Source organism: Schistocerca americana, chromosome 1, assembly GCF_021461395.2.
Source record: "Schistocerca americana isolate TAMUIC-IGC-003095 chromosome 1, iqSchAmer2.1, whole genome shotgun sequence".
NCBI lineage: Eukaryota > Metazoa > Arthropoda > Insecta > Orthoptera > Acrididae > Schistocerca > Schistocerca americana.
The window spans coordinates 1263004902-1263021096 of NC_060119.1; the positions used below are offsets into that span (position 1 = coordinate 1263004902).

General features: G+C 51.0%; 1 protein-coding gene across 1 annotated transcript; it reads right to left on the reverse strand.

The window, feature by feature from the left end:
• Positions 1 to 13586: 13586 nt before the first annotated feature.
• LOC124598881 (flocculation protein FLO11-like) lies at positions 13587 to 15251 on the reverse strand. Its single transcript, XM_047136033.1, has 2 exons — positions 14603 to 15251; positions 13587 to 14227 (listed from the first exon to the last, which is right to left on the reverse strand). The coding sequence occupies exons 1-2, from the start codon at positions 15249 to 15251 to the stop codon at positions 13587 to 13589; spliced, it is 1290 nt and encodes a 429-aa protein (XP_046991989.1).
• Positions 15252 to 16195: the final 944 nt, after the last annotated feature.

A 16195-nucleotide genomic window follows, 5' to 3' on the forward strand; every position in this document is an offset into this window, starting at 1 on the left:
GTACTGCAGCTATTTTCTTCTAGTCAATAGTCTGAGAAATTGTTTCCAATCTAGACAGGAAATCTGGCACGACGTTCTCAGCTCCTTTTATGTGCTGCAGGTCTGTCGTAAACTGGGCGATAAACTCGAGTTGTCTAAATTGTCGTGGTGAGCAACCATCCTTGTTCTTACTGAAGGCGAAAGTAATTGGCTTGTGGTCTGTGAAAAAAGTGAATGCTTTGCCTTCTACTTGCGGTCAGAAATGTCTGATGGCTTCATAAATTGCCAGCCCTATCATAGGCACTTCATTTTACTTGTGATGATGTAAGCTTGCGGGAGAAGAAACATAGGGGCTGCCAATTGTTTCCCGCCTTCCGGTGTAGAGCTGCACCTATAGCCTGCTGGCTCGCATCCACAGCAATTGCTAGTCGAGCTTGAGGAACCGGATGTGCCAACCTTATTGCCTGACGTAGACAGGTTTTGATCTTGTCGAATGCCATCTGCATCTCTGATGTCCGCTGTAAAGGTCGTTTGCCTACTGCCTCCTTGCCGACTAGTGCTGACGTCAAAGGTGCTTGAATGGCCGCCGCATTAGGCAGATGTTGTCTATAGAAGTTAACTGCTCCAAGAAACCGGCGTAGTTGGCGATAGCCGATGGGGGCGAGTCATCTCTTCGATAAGGTCGAGTTTGTCTTGCAGTGGGCTGATACCGGCTGCTGCCACTGAGTAGCCCAAGAATGGTACCTGACGTCGTCGAAGTAAGCACTTTGATTCATTGACAGGAATGACATATGCCTCAATACGTTGGTAAACACTCCTTAGATGTAATTCGAGCAATTCCTCAGACAACGAAGAAACCGAGATGTCGTCGAGGTACGCGAAGCAATAAGGTAAACCTTTGAGGACTTCGTCAAAGAAACGCTGCCAAGTTTGTGCCGCATTTTTTAACCCGAACGGCATGCGGAGGTATTCGAATAAACCGAATGGTGTCGTGAGAGCCGTCTTCGATATATCAGCAGGTGCGACCGGTATCTGGTGATACGCTTTTTTGCAATCAATGACACTAAAAATGGTCGCGCCTGCAAGTGCGTGCGTAAAATCCCTGATATGTGGTATCGGATAACGATCGGGGATGGTACGAGTATTTAGTGCCCTGTAATCTCCGCATGGTGTCCAAGTCCCATCTTTCTTCTTTACGAGGTGAAGTGGCGATGACTACGGACTGTCGGATCTACGGACGATTCCCGAGCGTAATAATTCTTCGAACTCTGGCTTCGCTGCAGCAAAACAATCCGGAGCTAACCGGTGTGGGCGTTGAGACACTGGTTTGCCCTGGTGTAGTCCTGATGTGATGTACCGTATTGTGCTTTATTGTCTGCCCACCAGACATGGATTCGCAGTTTGCTACTTGTCTGCAATCAGACGTGGACATAGGGCTTCGTCCTAGGGTGCCTCTAATGCGCTGTGCCCCCCGTCGAATGCTCAAGCGCATAATGAAACAAGAAATCTGCACCCAATATTGCGTCTGACACATCGGCAATTACGAAAGTCCATGGTAAAATTTAATGGAACCCGAGGTCTACCTCTATTTGACGTTTTCCATAAGTCGCTATCGACGTCTTGTTTGCTGCTGTGAGTTTCGACTGAGATGGAGGGAGCTTCACGTCACAGTTTCTAACAGGCAATGCACTAACGTCCGAACCTGAGTCGAATAGATAAGCACGGCCGGACTTAACGTCTGTAACAAACAGCCGATGAGACAGTGAAGGTAAAGAAGAAAGGTTACTCATCCGTAGCTGCTCCTCGTCGATCTCACCTCGTAACAGTGGGCGCTGGTGCTCGAACTCGCGACCGGCGGCGCCTAACGCCGGCCACTGTCGCCATTTTGGTGATTGCAGGGTGATGTGCAGCGCGTCACCTCGCACCAGAATCGTCGATGGTACCAGCAGATACGCCCCTTAGACACAATGTCATCTTCCTTGCTCTTCTTGTTTGTGCTTCAATCCGTCAACTTGTTTTCGTAGGTCATCCAGTTGTTGAGAAACACCCGGCTGTTGGCGTCGTCGTATCGCCGCCGTTTCCTGCGAGTCTGTACTGTTGTGTCCGAACATCACCAGCGACGTATGCGCTGCGTCTAACGAGGTGTAGACCTTGTCGGCTAGTGAGATCAACGACGAGACATCTGGTGCGTCTGAGAGCGCCACAGCCGTTCTAACTGCCTCTGGCAACTGCACACGCCATACATGTTGCAGTGTCGTATCTGGCAACTCGGTGCCGCTGACTAAACTTCGCAGGTACCGCCAAAACTCCGAAGGTGACTTATCTCCCCTCTTTTCACCGTGCAATACTTGCTGGATACGTTGTTCCACCGGCCGACGTAGTCGCTCAGTGAGCAACTGCTTAAAACGCGTATACTTTTGCGTGGCGGGCGGCTGAAGTATTATATCTGCGCTGATCGTTGCCGTTTTATTGTCAAGTGCACTAACGGCGATCATAAATTTCGTCTCTTCGTTTACAGTGCCATGATGCTGGAAAGTCAGGTCAAGCATTGGAAGCCACAGTTCAGGTTTATCAGTTATGAACTGCGGTGGGCGTAATTCCACATTGCTACTGTTCTCTGTCGAAAGGCCGTTACTTGATGGCGCAGAAAAATTGAACACAGCGTTTTCCCGTTCTTCAACGTCGCGTCGTAATTCCTCAACGCTCTTTAGCAATACGTCGCGCCGATCCGTAACACTCTGTGAGCCGCGCGGACTGCCGATCTCCTGGTAGACGAAACTGAACTGGGCTGCATTTCTTCGTCTACAACGAAATTCTTTATACGGGGTCACCACTTTAGCCACGAACTACTTATTACAATCTTCAGAAAGACTCACGAAGTAGTTAGGCTATAATATTTTATTTTCTTATTGCAACGAGAAGCTCATATTAACATTGAATCAATAACAACAGAACTATTACATATAATCAAAAAATAAACAATCTGTCTCTTGTGCGCGCCGCCACAGAATAATGCTATGCTTCACTGTGCGTCTACGGATGTTCTGCTGGCGACTCCCACAAATCCCTGGCAGCCAACTGTTTAATAAGTTAGTCAACATTAGCAATAAGTTCATTCAAATAAACTGGTTTGGCGCAACTAATATCACTACGTCAGTCTGGTGCTTATGCACTGCAGCGACTGAACCATACAATGTAGTTAAAGTAAAGTGATGTAATTGTGCTGGCGTCCGGACGCGGCAGGAACGGTGCGCTGCAGGCGTCCGGATGCTCGAGGCAGGAGCATGGAGCGAATGGGACGTGGGCAGTGTACACTGAACACGCAGGACGTCCAGCTACGAACAGATCAGAGTATGTTGTCTCCACCAGACCAAGAAAGAATGGCACATCCACAACGGTTGAAAAGAGGGAATAAATATGGCATATTCGACGTAAAGAAAGAATTGAACATACAGGTGTGTCCCACCATTTCTATAAAATTTACGGGTCGTCTCAAATGTGTTTATACATTGTTTTGCCTGTAAGTGGTGGAATCGACCATGGACCAGCGATCCGTCCTGGTGATTCGTACCTAATCAATGATCAGCTGCAATACGAACCACGAATATGTGGTTCACCCACAGACAGCAGCGTAATCGAGTTAAGCCAACGTCTGGGCTGTAAGTGGTGGAATCGACCATGGACCAGCGATCCTTCCTGGTGATTCGTACCTAATCAATGATCAGCTGCAATACGAAACACGAATATGTGGTTCACCCACAGACAGCAGCGTAATCGAGTTAAGCCAACGTCTGGGCTGTAAGTGGTGGAATCGACCATGGACCAGCGATCCTTCCTGGTGATTCGTACCTAATCAATGATCAGCTGCAATACGAACCACGAATATGTGGTTCACCCACAGACAGCAGCGTAATCGAGTTAAGCCAACGTCTGGGCTGTAAGTGGTGGAATCGACCATGGACCAGCGATCCTTCCTGGTGATTCGTACCTAATCAATGATCAGCTGCAATACGAACCACGAATATGTGGTTCACCCACAGACAGCAGCGTAATCGAGTTAAGCCAACGTCTGGGCTGTAAGTGGTGGAATCGACCATGGACCAGCGATCCTTCCTGGTGATTCGTACCTAATCAATGATCAGCTGCAATACGAACCACGAATATGTGGTTCACCCACAGACAGCAGCGTAATCGAGTTAAGCCAACGTCTGGGCTGTAAGTGGTGGAATCGACCATGGACCAGCGATCCTTCTTGGTGATTCGTACCTAATCAATGATCAGCTGCAATACGAACCACGAATATGTGGTTCACCCACAGACAGCAGCGTAATCGAGTTAAGCCAACGTCTGGGCTGTAAGTGGTGGAATCGACCATGGACCAGCGATCCTTCCTGGTGATGCGTACCTAATCAATGATCAGCTGCAATACGAACCACGAATATGTGGTTCACCCACAGACAGCAGCGTAATCGAGTTAAGCCAACGTCTGGGCTGTAAGTGGTGGAATCGACCATGGACCAGCGATCCTTCCTGGTGATTCGTACCTAATCAATGATCAGCTGCAATACGAACCACGAATATGTGGTTCACCCACAGACAGCAGCGTAATCGAGTTAAGCCAACGTCTGGGCTGTAAGTGGTGGAATCGACCATGGACCAGCGATCCTTCCTGGTGATTCGTACCTAATCAATGATCAGCTGCAATACGAACCACGAATATGTGGTTAACCCACAGACAGCAGCGTAATCGAGTTAAGCCAACGTCTGGGCTGTAAGTGGTGGAATCGACCATGGACCAGCGATCCTTCCTGGTGATGCGTACCTAATCAATGATCAGCTGCAATACGAACCACGAATATGTGGTTCACCCACAGACAGCAGCGTAATCGAGTTAAGCCAACGTCTGGGCTGTAAGTGGTGGAATCGACCATGGACCAGCGATCCTTCCTGGTGATTCGTACCTAATCAATGATCAGCTGCAATACGAACCACGAATATGTGGTTCACCCACAGACAGCAGCGTAATACAGTTAAGCCAACGTCTGGGCTGTAAGTGGTGGAATCGACCATGGACCAGCGATCCTTCTTGGTGATTCGTACCTAATCAATGATCAGCTGCAATACGAACCACGAATATGTGGTTCACCCACAGACAGCAGCGTAATCGAGTTAAGCCAACGTCTGGGCTGTAAGTGGTGGAATCGACCATGGACCAGCGATCCTTCCTGGTGATGCGTACCTAATCAATGATCAGCTGCAATACGAACCAGGAATATGTGGTTCACCCACAGACAGCAGCGTAATCGAGTTAAGCCAACGTCTGGGCTGTAAGTGGTGGAATCGACCATGGACCAGCGATCCTTCTTGGTGATTCGTACCTAATCAATGATCAGCTGCAATACGAACCACGAATATGTGGTTCACCCACAGACAGCAGCGTAATCGAGTTAAGCCAACGTCTGGGCTGTAAGTGGTGGAATCGACCATGGACCAGCGATCCTTCCTGGTGATTCGTACCTAATCAATGATCAGCTGCAATACGAACCACGAATATGTGGTTCACCCACAGACAGCAGCGTAATCGAGTTAAGCCAACGTCTGGGCTGTAAGTGGTGGAATCGACCATGGACCAGCGATCCTTCTTGGTGATTCGTACCTAATCAATGATCAGCTGCAATACGAACCACGAATATGTGGTTCACCCACAGACAGCAGCGTAATCGAGTTAAGCCAACGTCTGGGCTGTAAGTGGTGGAATCGACCATGGACCAGCGATCCTTCCTGGTGATGCGTACCTAATCAATGATCAGCTGCAATACGAACCAGGAATATGTGGTTCACCCACAGACAGCAGCGTAATCGAGTTAAGCCAACGTCTGGGCGGTGCGTTGGACCGCCGCATCGACATCTTTGTTGACACCATTGTTAGGGTAGGTGATACCTCAGTGTATGCGGTAGTTTGCTGTGTGATATGCAGACAAATATCGAATCATTGGGAGGTTGGTTGTTTTGGGGAAGGAGACCAGACAGCGAGGTCATCGGTCTCATCGGATTAGGGAAGGACGGGGAAGGAAGTCAGCCGTGCCCTTTGAAAGGAACCATCCCGGCATTTGCCTGGAGCGATTCAGGGAAATCACGAAATCTTTGGAAGGTGGTGGGGCTTCGCAGTTATAGGTCTTTAGGACTCAGGCACATTTGAACCATCTGCGTAAACACAGTTGCGGTGTAAAATCATTCAGTTACAGGGTGTTTAAGTTTTCTGAGTTGCCGAGACACTTATAGGCGGGGTAAAACTGTGGGTTCTCTCCTGACCCAACCACTTGCAATGGCCTTACGTAAAATCAGTTAGCTGTTCAAAACTATCTGTTCATTCACTCACAGTCCGTACTGGCACCGAAACGGAAGATAATAGAGAGAAGGCCGAAATACTGAATTTGGTCTTCCCAAATTCTTTGCCCGCATCTCGTGGTCGTGCGGTAGCGTTCTCGCTTCCCACGCCCTGGTTCCCGGGTTCGATTGCCGGCGGGGTCAGGGATTTTCTGTGCCTCGTGATGGCTGGGTGTTGTGTGATGTCCTTAGGTTAGTTAGGTTTAAGTAGTTCTAAGTTCTAGGGGACTGATGACGTAAGATGTTAAGTCCTATAGTGCTCAGAGCCATTTGAACCATTTGAACCCAAATTCTTTCAACGCTGAAGGCTTAACACAGTTCCTCCTCTCAATCACCGTAATCAATCTTAATGGCAAATATTGAGGTAACTGATCACGAAACATGCAAGCAACTTCAATCGCTTAATAGTGGAAAGGCATCAGTACCAGATTAGATACCTTTAAGATTCTACAAACATTATGCAAAGGAATTTGTTCCCCTTCTAGAAGCAATTTATCGTAAATCGCTGAAGCAACGATGGGTATCTATCGAATGGAAAAAACCGCTGGTCATCCCCGTTTTCGAGAAGAGGCGTAGGACAGATACACACAATTATACGCCTACATCATTGACCTCAATCCGTTATAGAATTGTGTAACGTGTTTAATGCTCAAATATTATATTTTTGAAGAACGAAATTCTCCTGTATAAAAATGAACATGTTTTGCGCAAACAGAGAGCTTGCGAAACTCATCTTGCTCTGTTCCTCCATCAGATCCATAGCAGTGTAGACAATGGCGCTCAGATTGATGCTGATATCAAGAACAAGGATCAGAATTAATTTAAGGAACACACGTGGAATGGTGGTCCAACATGATCCCTCATTTATCATTCCCAATCAAATACTTTTATTTAATAACAATATTATCATGAGCTAGATGACAGTTACCATGAATTTTGCGAAATGTATACAAATAATTAAGATTTTTAAATTAAATTCACAATGTACAAGGGCATTTGCATTATATATAAAATTGCAAATAGTACTCAAAAAATGTCTACTATGAAACACCATGGTTGCCCGACAACAAACAGTTATTTAATTAAATAAACCCGTGGCGGCAACTAGACCGCAACTGTGAGCTAACCCCATAACAGGACTTCAATACTCGTTCAACAAACATTAAATAAAAACATTAAAATACATACATCTCCATTGGTTATTCTGCTCTATACAGATAAGATACGGCCAAGCTGCCCAAAGGCTACCCACCTAAAGTATAAGACCGAAGCAATAGAAGTACTTCACTGATTAGACGCAAGCCTGTTCCACATAGATCATGTTCAGTACTTGAATAAACTACAGTCCCATAAAACACAATTAAAGTAACGACGAGTGAACCATCACTTTCTTTAAAGAAATCAAGATATTCAATGCTCAGTTTGCACAAAAACTTTCATCACACGCCCAAAAGGGCCTTGCAATAACAGAAATACTGAGTCAATTACTTCCTACTACTGCGACACCTCAGCCCAAGGCCAGATGCCAAAAGAATAACAGCAAACTACTCAACTTGAGGTTGGAACGAGAGATCGACAGAATCGCTTGTGATCTGCTAACTCTTAGGCCTGTTGTGATGACGGGAAAGCCGCCAAAGCCGCCGAAGCAGAAGGGAAACCAGTCCCTGCCCCGGACGAGCAGAACTGCAACGTCTCAGCTGCTACCGATACAAGGCCGTCAACATATACAAACAACAAACGGCAAAACAAGTTTGACAAAAATTAGCATACAGAGCAGTACTTGAACGGGCAGTTAATACTTCAACTATTAAACTTCAGTATGGGAGCGGACCACTCGTGATATTGCAAGTTAACCTTCCCAGAACTAACAAGAAGCTATGTACAAGGACGTTTAAAACAATAATTACATGATAATTCGATCAAGACTTAATAGCAACAAATATACTGGAGCCTAATAAGCTGGAGGACGTTTAAAACAATAATTACATGATAATTCGATCAAGACTTAATAGCAAAAAATATACTGGAGCCTAATACTGGAGCCTAATAAGCACTGTAATTGGGATACGCACCAAATGGCAGATGGCAGGTTAAACTTTATACCTATATCCCGAAGGGCTCTTCGACACGGAGTAACAGAGTGTGCGAACACAAGCACGCACACGCACATAACCCATATATGCTGTAACGATCTTTAATTACACTACTGCCATTAAAATTACTACACCAGCAAGAAATGCAGATGATAAACGGGTATTCATTGGACAAATATATTATACTAGAACTGACATGTGATTACATTTTCACGCAATTTGGGTGCATAGATCCTGAGAAATCAGTACCCAGAACAACCACCTCTGGCCGTAATAACGGCCTAGATACGCCTGGGCATTGAGTCAAACAGAGCTTGGATGCTGTGTACAGGTACAGCTGCCCATGCAGCTTCAACACGATTTTACAATTCATCAAGAGTAGTTTCATCAAGAGTAGTGACTGGCATATTGTGACGAGCCAGTTGCTCGGCCACCATTGACCAGACGTTTTCAATTGGTGAGAGATCTGGGGAATGTGCTGGCCAGGACAGCAGCCGAACATTTTCTGTATCCAGAAAGGCCCGTAAAGGACCTGCAACATGCGGTCGTGCATTATCCTGCTCAAATGTACGGTTTCGCAAGAATCGAATGAAGGATAGAGCCACGGGTGGTAACGAATCTGAAATGTAACGTCCACTGTTCAAAGTGCCGTCAATGCGAACAAGAGGTGACCGAGACGTGTAACCAATGGCACCCCATATCATCACGCAGGGTGATACGCCAGTATGGCGATGACGAACACACGCTTCCAATGGGCGTTCACCGCGGTGTCGCCAAACACGGATGCGACCGTCATGATGCTGTAAACAGAACCTAGATTCATCCGAAAAAATGACGTTTTGCCATTCGTGCACGCAGGTTCGTCGTTGAGTACACCATCGCAGGCGTTCCTGTCTGTGATGCAGCGTCAAGGGTCTCCGAGCTGATAGTCCATGCTCCTGGAAACGTCGTCGAACTGTTCGTGCAGATGGTTGTTGTCTTGCAAACGTCCCCATTGTTGACTCAGGGATCGAGACGTGGCTGCGCGATCCGTTACAGCCATGCGGATAAGATGCCTGTCATCTCGACTACTAGTGATACGAGGTCTTTGGGATCCAGCACGGCGTTCCGTATTACCCACCTGAACCCACTGATTCCATATTCTGCTAACAGTCATTGGATCTCGACCAACGCGAGCAGCAATGTCGCGATACGATAAACCGCAATCGCGATAGGCTACAATCTGACCGTTATCATACTCGGAAACGTGATGGTACGCATTTCTCCTTCTTACACGAGGCATCATAACAACGTTTCACCAGGCAACGCCGGCCAACTGCTGTTTGTGTATGAGAAATCGGTTGGAAACTTTCCTCATGTCAGCACATTGTAGGTGTCGCCACCGGCGCCAACCTTGCGTTAATGTTCTGAAAAGCTAATCATTTGCATATCACAGCATCTTCTTCCTGTCGGTTAAACATCGCGTCTGTAGCACGTCATCTTCGTGGTGTAGCAATTTTAATGGCCAGTAGTGTATATCTTTGTGTTATCCAAATTTTCTGTGTGATGTGTTGTTGAGCAAATGGTGTGCTTAATCAGTTTTACTGTAATCCAAAGAAAAATTGACCAACTTAATCTGGAAAACCAGTATTTAATGCCTATAATAAAATCAGTCGCTCTGAAATTTACTCTGTCTCGTGACCACCGAGTTCTATGGCCCTGTGCAGTAAACTGATCAAATTTCCTGAGCAAATAAACAATGAAACACATTTTCCTTAGCTTTTGAGTCGCATCGGATGCTATCTTGGTATTCTGTTCTCTTCACAGTAGGCATACAAAATATTCAATCTTGGATCTGCGAAGTTCAATGGTGGCCGTAAAATAACATAAATCAAAGAATGTCACACGAAATGGTAGAGGATGAGGTACTGAAAACAGGATATGCTAAGACTGAATTTTTCAATTCGTAAATTGTATTGAAAATTAAGTTTCTCCTTCACAAAATCTCATATGAAACATTTTTCATTAACTTCAAGATCAGTGAACTTCTTAACTGTTCTACAATTCTCACTTACTAACGTAGTTAACAATACTTGGATTTAACTCTTCAGGCTTTCCCGGCGATCTAATGACATCTTGGGTTGTCGGGTGTTCTGCCGGATATCAGCGTCGTACTTGCACTATATTTTGGTCACGTAGCTCGTAACCTTCATCAGGTGCGACCTGACACTGCTCCTCGAGTGGACCTGGTCCAGTATTTATGCCTATGGCCTTCCCCCTCCACCAACGGCTGCAGGCGTTTCCTCTGTGGTCCGCGCCCATTCCCTTCGACCAGCTGGTCGGTCGCATGGATCTGCACGGAGATACTTTTCCTCCGATGTGTGATGGAGTTCGCAGCAGTTATTGCTTTGCCTCCCATGCATGCTGATGTTGCGTCTTCACATGTGGGATGTCTTCTCGGGTGTCTCCTCATCACAGTTCGGCAGAGCCAGCTACATAGCTAGCAGGTGTGGCCAGCGGGTGGTGACGCTGCGTTGCAATTTGTGGCCCAGCGTCCGGATTTGGGCGTTGTGCGACCGACCAGCACTGTCGTAAAAGGTGCGGGCGGTCGTCTGGAAGAGGTCACGGAGTAGATGTACTTCCGCGACGTCGTGAAGATGAGCAGTGGGAAAATCGTAAGGCAGGTGTAAGGCCAGCCGAAGGATGCGATTCTGCAGAGTCTGCAGCTTCTTCAGGTTCGTGTCGGCGGCGTTCCCCCAGACGACGGCGGCGTATCGGAGTACAGGACGGAGCAGCGCCTTGTACAGGGTGATGCCCAGCCGCGGTGGTAGTTGGGAACCAGGGTTCAGCAAAGGGTACAGGGTGCGGAGCCTGTTCCGCACTTTGGCCTTCACGTCGCGAATGTGTGGAGCCCACGTGAGTCGGCGGTCAATGGTGACGCCGAGGTAATGCGCCGTTGGGCGCCACGGGACAGGGCTTCCACCGACAGCGAGCGGCTGCAAACCTGCAGGAACGAGTCGCCTGGTGACGATCAGGAACTGAGTCTTGGCACCATTGAATAGGAGACGCCACTTGACTGCCCAGGCTGCCAGGGTGTCAACGGCGAGCTGCAGACGGCGGCGCATGACAGCGGCATTGAGGCTCCGAGTGTAGAGAGCCGTGTCATCCGCGTACAGGGCGAGCTGCACACGGTCGATCTTCGGCGCATCAGACGTGTACAGCGAGTACAGGAGTGGCCCCAAGACCGAGCCCTGCGGCACCCCGGCGTTGATGCGGCGGACGGAGGACAAGCTCTGCGCGGCCCGCACATGGAAGGTTCTATCAGCAAGATAGGAAGCGATGAGACGCACGTGCGACGTCGGGACCCCAAGTTCAAAAAGCTTGAACAAGAGGCCGCGGTGCCACACGCTGTCGAAAGCACGCGACACGTCCAGGAACACCGCGCCGAAGAACTCGCGCTGCTCGAGGGCGACGAACGCATCTTCCACTAACCGAAGGAGTTGATGAACGGCTGAGTGGCCCCTGCGAAATCCGAACTGCTCTTCGGGCAGGAGGCCTTCCTCGTCGACGTGGCGCTGCAGCCGCCTGATGTACACCCTCTCAAAGACCTTAGAGACGGCCGGCAGGAGACTAATAGGTCTGTAGTTCACGGGCTGCCGCAGATCCTTCCCCATCTTCGGAATCGCCACGATTTCCGCATGCTTCCAGGACTGAGGAAAGCTGCAGGACCGGAGGATGACATTAAAGACGTCAGCAAGATGAGTGACAGCCACGGGCGGCAACTTCCGGAGCAGGGCGTTGGAAACTTCGTCTGGGCCGGCAGCTTTCCTGGGGTGCAGGGCACGCAGGATGGTCGACACCTCCTCCGCCGTCGTCTCTTCAATGACGTCATCGTCGTCACGCGCCTCCAGGTAGCGTGGGAGCCGGTCAGCAACCAGGTCGTCGGTGACAGCGTCAGTCGGGTCTTCGATAGGCGTAAACGCCGCCTCAAAGACGTCAGCAAGAGCATCAGCCTTCGCAGCTGGTTCGCAGACAGCCTGACCATGGACCAGCAGCGGGGGGATACGTTGCGTGCGGCGTAGGAAACGCTTCGTCATCTGCCAGGCTGTGCCATCTTCAAGACAAAGGGCGGCGACCTTGTTATTCCAGTCGCGATTGCGATGATCGTCAATGGCGGCCCGGATGTCCCGACGCATCCTGTTGAGGAGGCGCTTGGTGTTGGCACTTCGCGTCCTCTGCCACTCCCGGTAGACCCGGTTCTTCTCAGTGATGGCCGCAAGGATGTCCGGCGGCAGCTGTCGGGAGTAGTCAGGCGGGGGGCGTGGTCGGGGCGGCGTCGCTATGGTGGCAGCGTCGATCGTGGTTGCCGCGAAGTGCAAAAGTGCTTCGTCCGCTCCAACTTCCGCAGGGGGCGGTGCGGCGGCTAGTGAGTGCGTCACGGCTTCTTGAAACCTGTCCCAGTCGATGCCAGCAAGTGAGATACCGCGCCTGGGCTGCTGGAGGGCGTCTAGGTCGATGTCAAAAACCACAGGGACATGATTCGACGACAGTGCAGTCCGCGTCGTGGCGGTGATCTGATGAGGGATGCCCTTGACGACTGCGATGTCGATTATATCTGGGAGGCCACGAGCAGGGAAAATGGTCGGGTCGTACGGCCCCACCACAAGCGCATGGTGACGTTCCGCTATCCGGAGCAGGCAGCGGCCAGCGGCGTTGGTGATCCTGGAGTTCCAGGAGACATGTTTGCTATTGAAGTCCCCGGCGACGAACACTGGCCCCCTCAAGGAAAGCAGAGCATCGATGTCCGCAGGGTCCAGGGGACGAGACGGCGGCCGATAGGCCGCGACGAACGTGATGGCGCCCGCCGAGGTGTGAACAACGACACCAGTGGCCTCCAGCGTCGCCAGTGGTGGAGGTTGTATCACATGGTGACGTATGCCATTGCGGACGTAGACGGCTGTCCCCCCACCCGCCGTCAGTCGATCGGTGCGATAGCTTGAGTAGTTGGCCGCCCTGACGTCTACCCCAGGCTTCAGGTGTGTTTCATTGATAAGGCAGACGTCGACGGCTTCATCTCGGAGAAATTGGCGAAGTTCGCCAGCTTGGGTGCGGACGCCGTTGGCATTCCACGCGACGACCGTGAGCCCTCTAACGCTGCCCATGGTGCGGCTGTTGAGTGTTGGCAGCGGTTGGGGCCGGAGAGGCCATCGGCACTGCAGCGGTGAGTTGCTGCGACAGGACGTCAATCAACTTCGTAGCACTGGTCACCAGGGCTGTGAGCTGCGCGACGAGGTTGGCCAGGTCAGCGGTGGAGACAGCGGGCGCGGCCCCGGCGCAGGAAAGGGGGGGCGTGGCTGCTTCGCTGTGAGAGTCCACCTGGGGCTGCTCGACGGACGGTGCTGAGCGCTGGATACCCACTGGGCGGTGACCCCCGCGCCGGCGGTTGGTGGGGCGCGGTCCGGCCGACGGCCCGGGAGAGGCAGTACCCGGTACCGCCACTGGCTGCGGTGGTGGAGGCGCAGGAGCCTCCGGTGTCGGTACGGCCTCGGATGCGGCGGGAGCAGGAACCGACGTAGCCGGGGCGGCGGAGGACGTCCCTGACGTTGCCGCCGCGAAAGAGACGCCTGGCCGTCTCGTTGCGAGCTTCTTCTGATGTGGCGCTGGTGTTTGGCCACGCTGGCGAGCAATGGCACGCTTCCATACCTCACACCCACGATAATTGGCCACATGAGCACCGCCACAGAGTGCACATGTAGGCTTCTCGGAGGGCGGACGGGGGCACGCACTTCCTGCATGAGCGCCGGCGCATTTAACACATCTGTCCGGCATAGAGCAGTGGCGCGCGACGTGGTTGATTCCCTGGCAGCGAAAGCACTGCACAGGGCCTCTCCGGGAACGAAGATCTTCGGTCTGGACCGGAACGTCGGCGACCCGCGTCAATTGGTATAGTTTGCGGTTCTCCACGGTGTCAGAGCAGACGACCAGGAAGAGCGGCATATCTTCGCGTGATTTTGGCGACTTCATCTTCACAACTGCCCGTATGTAGAAGCCCAGGTCTGCGAGTTCTCGATGCAGGTGATCGGCTTCCATGTTGAACGGAAGGTCGCGAAATACGATCTTCAGGACCTTGTCAGGTGCGGAGGCGTGGGTATAGAAAGGGATACCACGCTCAGACGCCTCCTGGGTGACCCGGCGATAGTCATCAGCAGTGCGGAGTGTGACCCTGTATAGGTCTCGCCCCGCAGGCTTCACGGTGTACACGGCCGTTGTCCAGCTGCGCAACAGCTTCTGCAGTTCTCCATAGGGCGGCCGAAACTGAAGAACCACCGGCGGAAGATGGGAGTCTGTCTTCGGCGCACGATTGCTCGGCGGCGGGTCCGGCGCGTCCTCGAGCGCATCGAAGGAGTTGACGACGACAGTTGGTGGCGCCGTCGATGACAGCATGCGTCTTGCAGTTCGCCGGGCCGGGACGAAACCGTCAGCGTCAGGGGCGAAGTCTTGCTTGGCCTTCTTCTCAATCGGCGAGCTGCGAGCAGCAGTCGTCGCAGCTGTTGCCCGCCTCTTCTGTTTCCCGCTGCGTCCGCGTGGCCGAGGAGCAGCAGTGCTCTCATCTTCAGAATCGGGCAGCGGAGCAGACAGCGCATTCTTCAACGTTTCCGGAGCAGTGTCCGTCAAATCCATAGCCGTAGCAGTGGTCGTCATAGGTGGGGGGCCAGATGGGGCCGTCGACAGCGCAAGCGCGGCCGAACGGCGATCTGCCACACCCTTCGCGTCGCTAGCAGGCGCAGGTACGTCCTTCTCGCGGCTGCACATCTCAGCGACTCTTGCGTGGGTCAGTGGGACCAGCTGGAGCGTTGCTGCTCCGTTTTCCGTCCGCTGCGGTTCTAGGTGTTCCCTCTGCGGTCCACGCCCACCAAACCCGCTCCTGGGGGTTTCATCTACGGTCTGGGGTACCAAGCGTTCCCCCTGCGGTCCGCGCCCGCTCACCACGACCTGTTGGAGCGTTGCCGCTCCGTTTTTCATCCGCTGCGGCTCTGGATGTTCCCTCTGCGGTCCGCGCCCACCAGTCCCACTTCTGGGTGTTCCATATTCGGTCTGGTGCGCCTGGCAGTCCGTCAGGGGCTCGTTTTCCATCTCCATGTCTCTGGTTCTTCTGTTTGTGTAGTGTTGCAGCTGGCCCCGTTGCTCCTTTACCAATTCCAAAGCCGGATCCCAAGCTCTGTTAGCTGGTACCCTGTGTCACGGTTCATAAGATCGTCAGCCATTTTGATTTCTATCGATTCTCTTATAACACTGTCCCAAAATCTGGGTGTTTGTGCTAGAATCTTGGTATCCTCATACTTCATGGCATGATCTAGTTGTAGACAGTGTTCAGCAATGGCTGACTTAGTCACATGTCTTAATCTAGTGTGCCTCTGGTGTTCTTTGCACCTGATCTCCACAGTTCTTGTCGTCTGGCCAATGTAGGACATGCCACATTGACAAGGTATATTGTAAATCCCTGGTTTTCGTAACCCCAGGTCGTCTTTGACACTCCCCAGCAGTCCCCCGATCTTGTTGGATGGACAGAAAACACACTTGATATTGTGTTTACGGAGGATCCTACTGATTCTGGCAGAAATAGAGCCAGCATAGGGCAGATATGCCACCTTCATGGCTTCATCTCGGTCTTCTTCAGGAACCTGTGGTATAGTGGCTGGTTGGAGTGCCCTCTCAATTTGTCTGTCCGTGTAACTTGGATTGTTACATGACAAAAA

Excerpts from the sequence above, each read along its gene's own strand:
- LOC124598881 (XM_047136033.1), bottom strand. The coding sequence starts at position 15,251 with ATGTGCAGCCGCGAGAAGGACGTACCTGCGCCTGCTAGCGACGCGAAG. Across the intron at positions 14,228-14,602 it reads CCAGGAGGCGTCTGAGCGTG|GAAGTGCGTGCCCCCGTCCG; the intron begins GTATCCCTTTCT and ends GCGCTCATGCAG.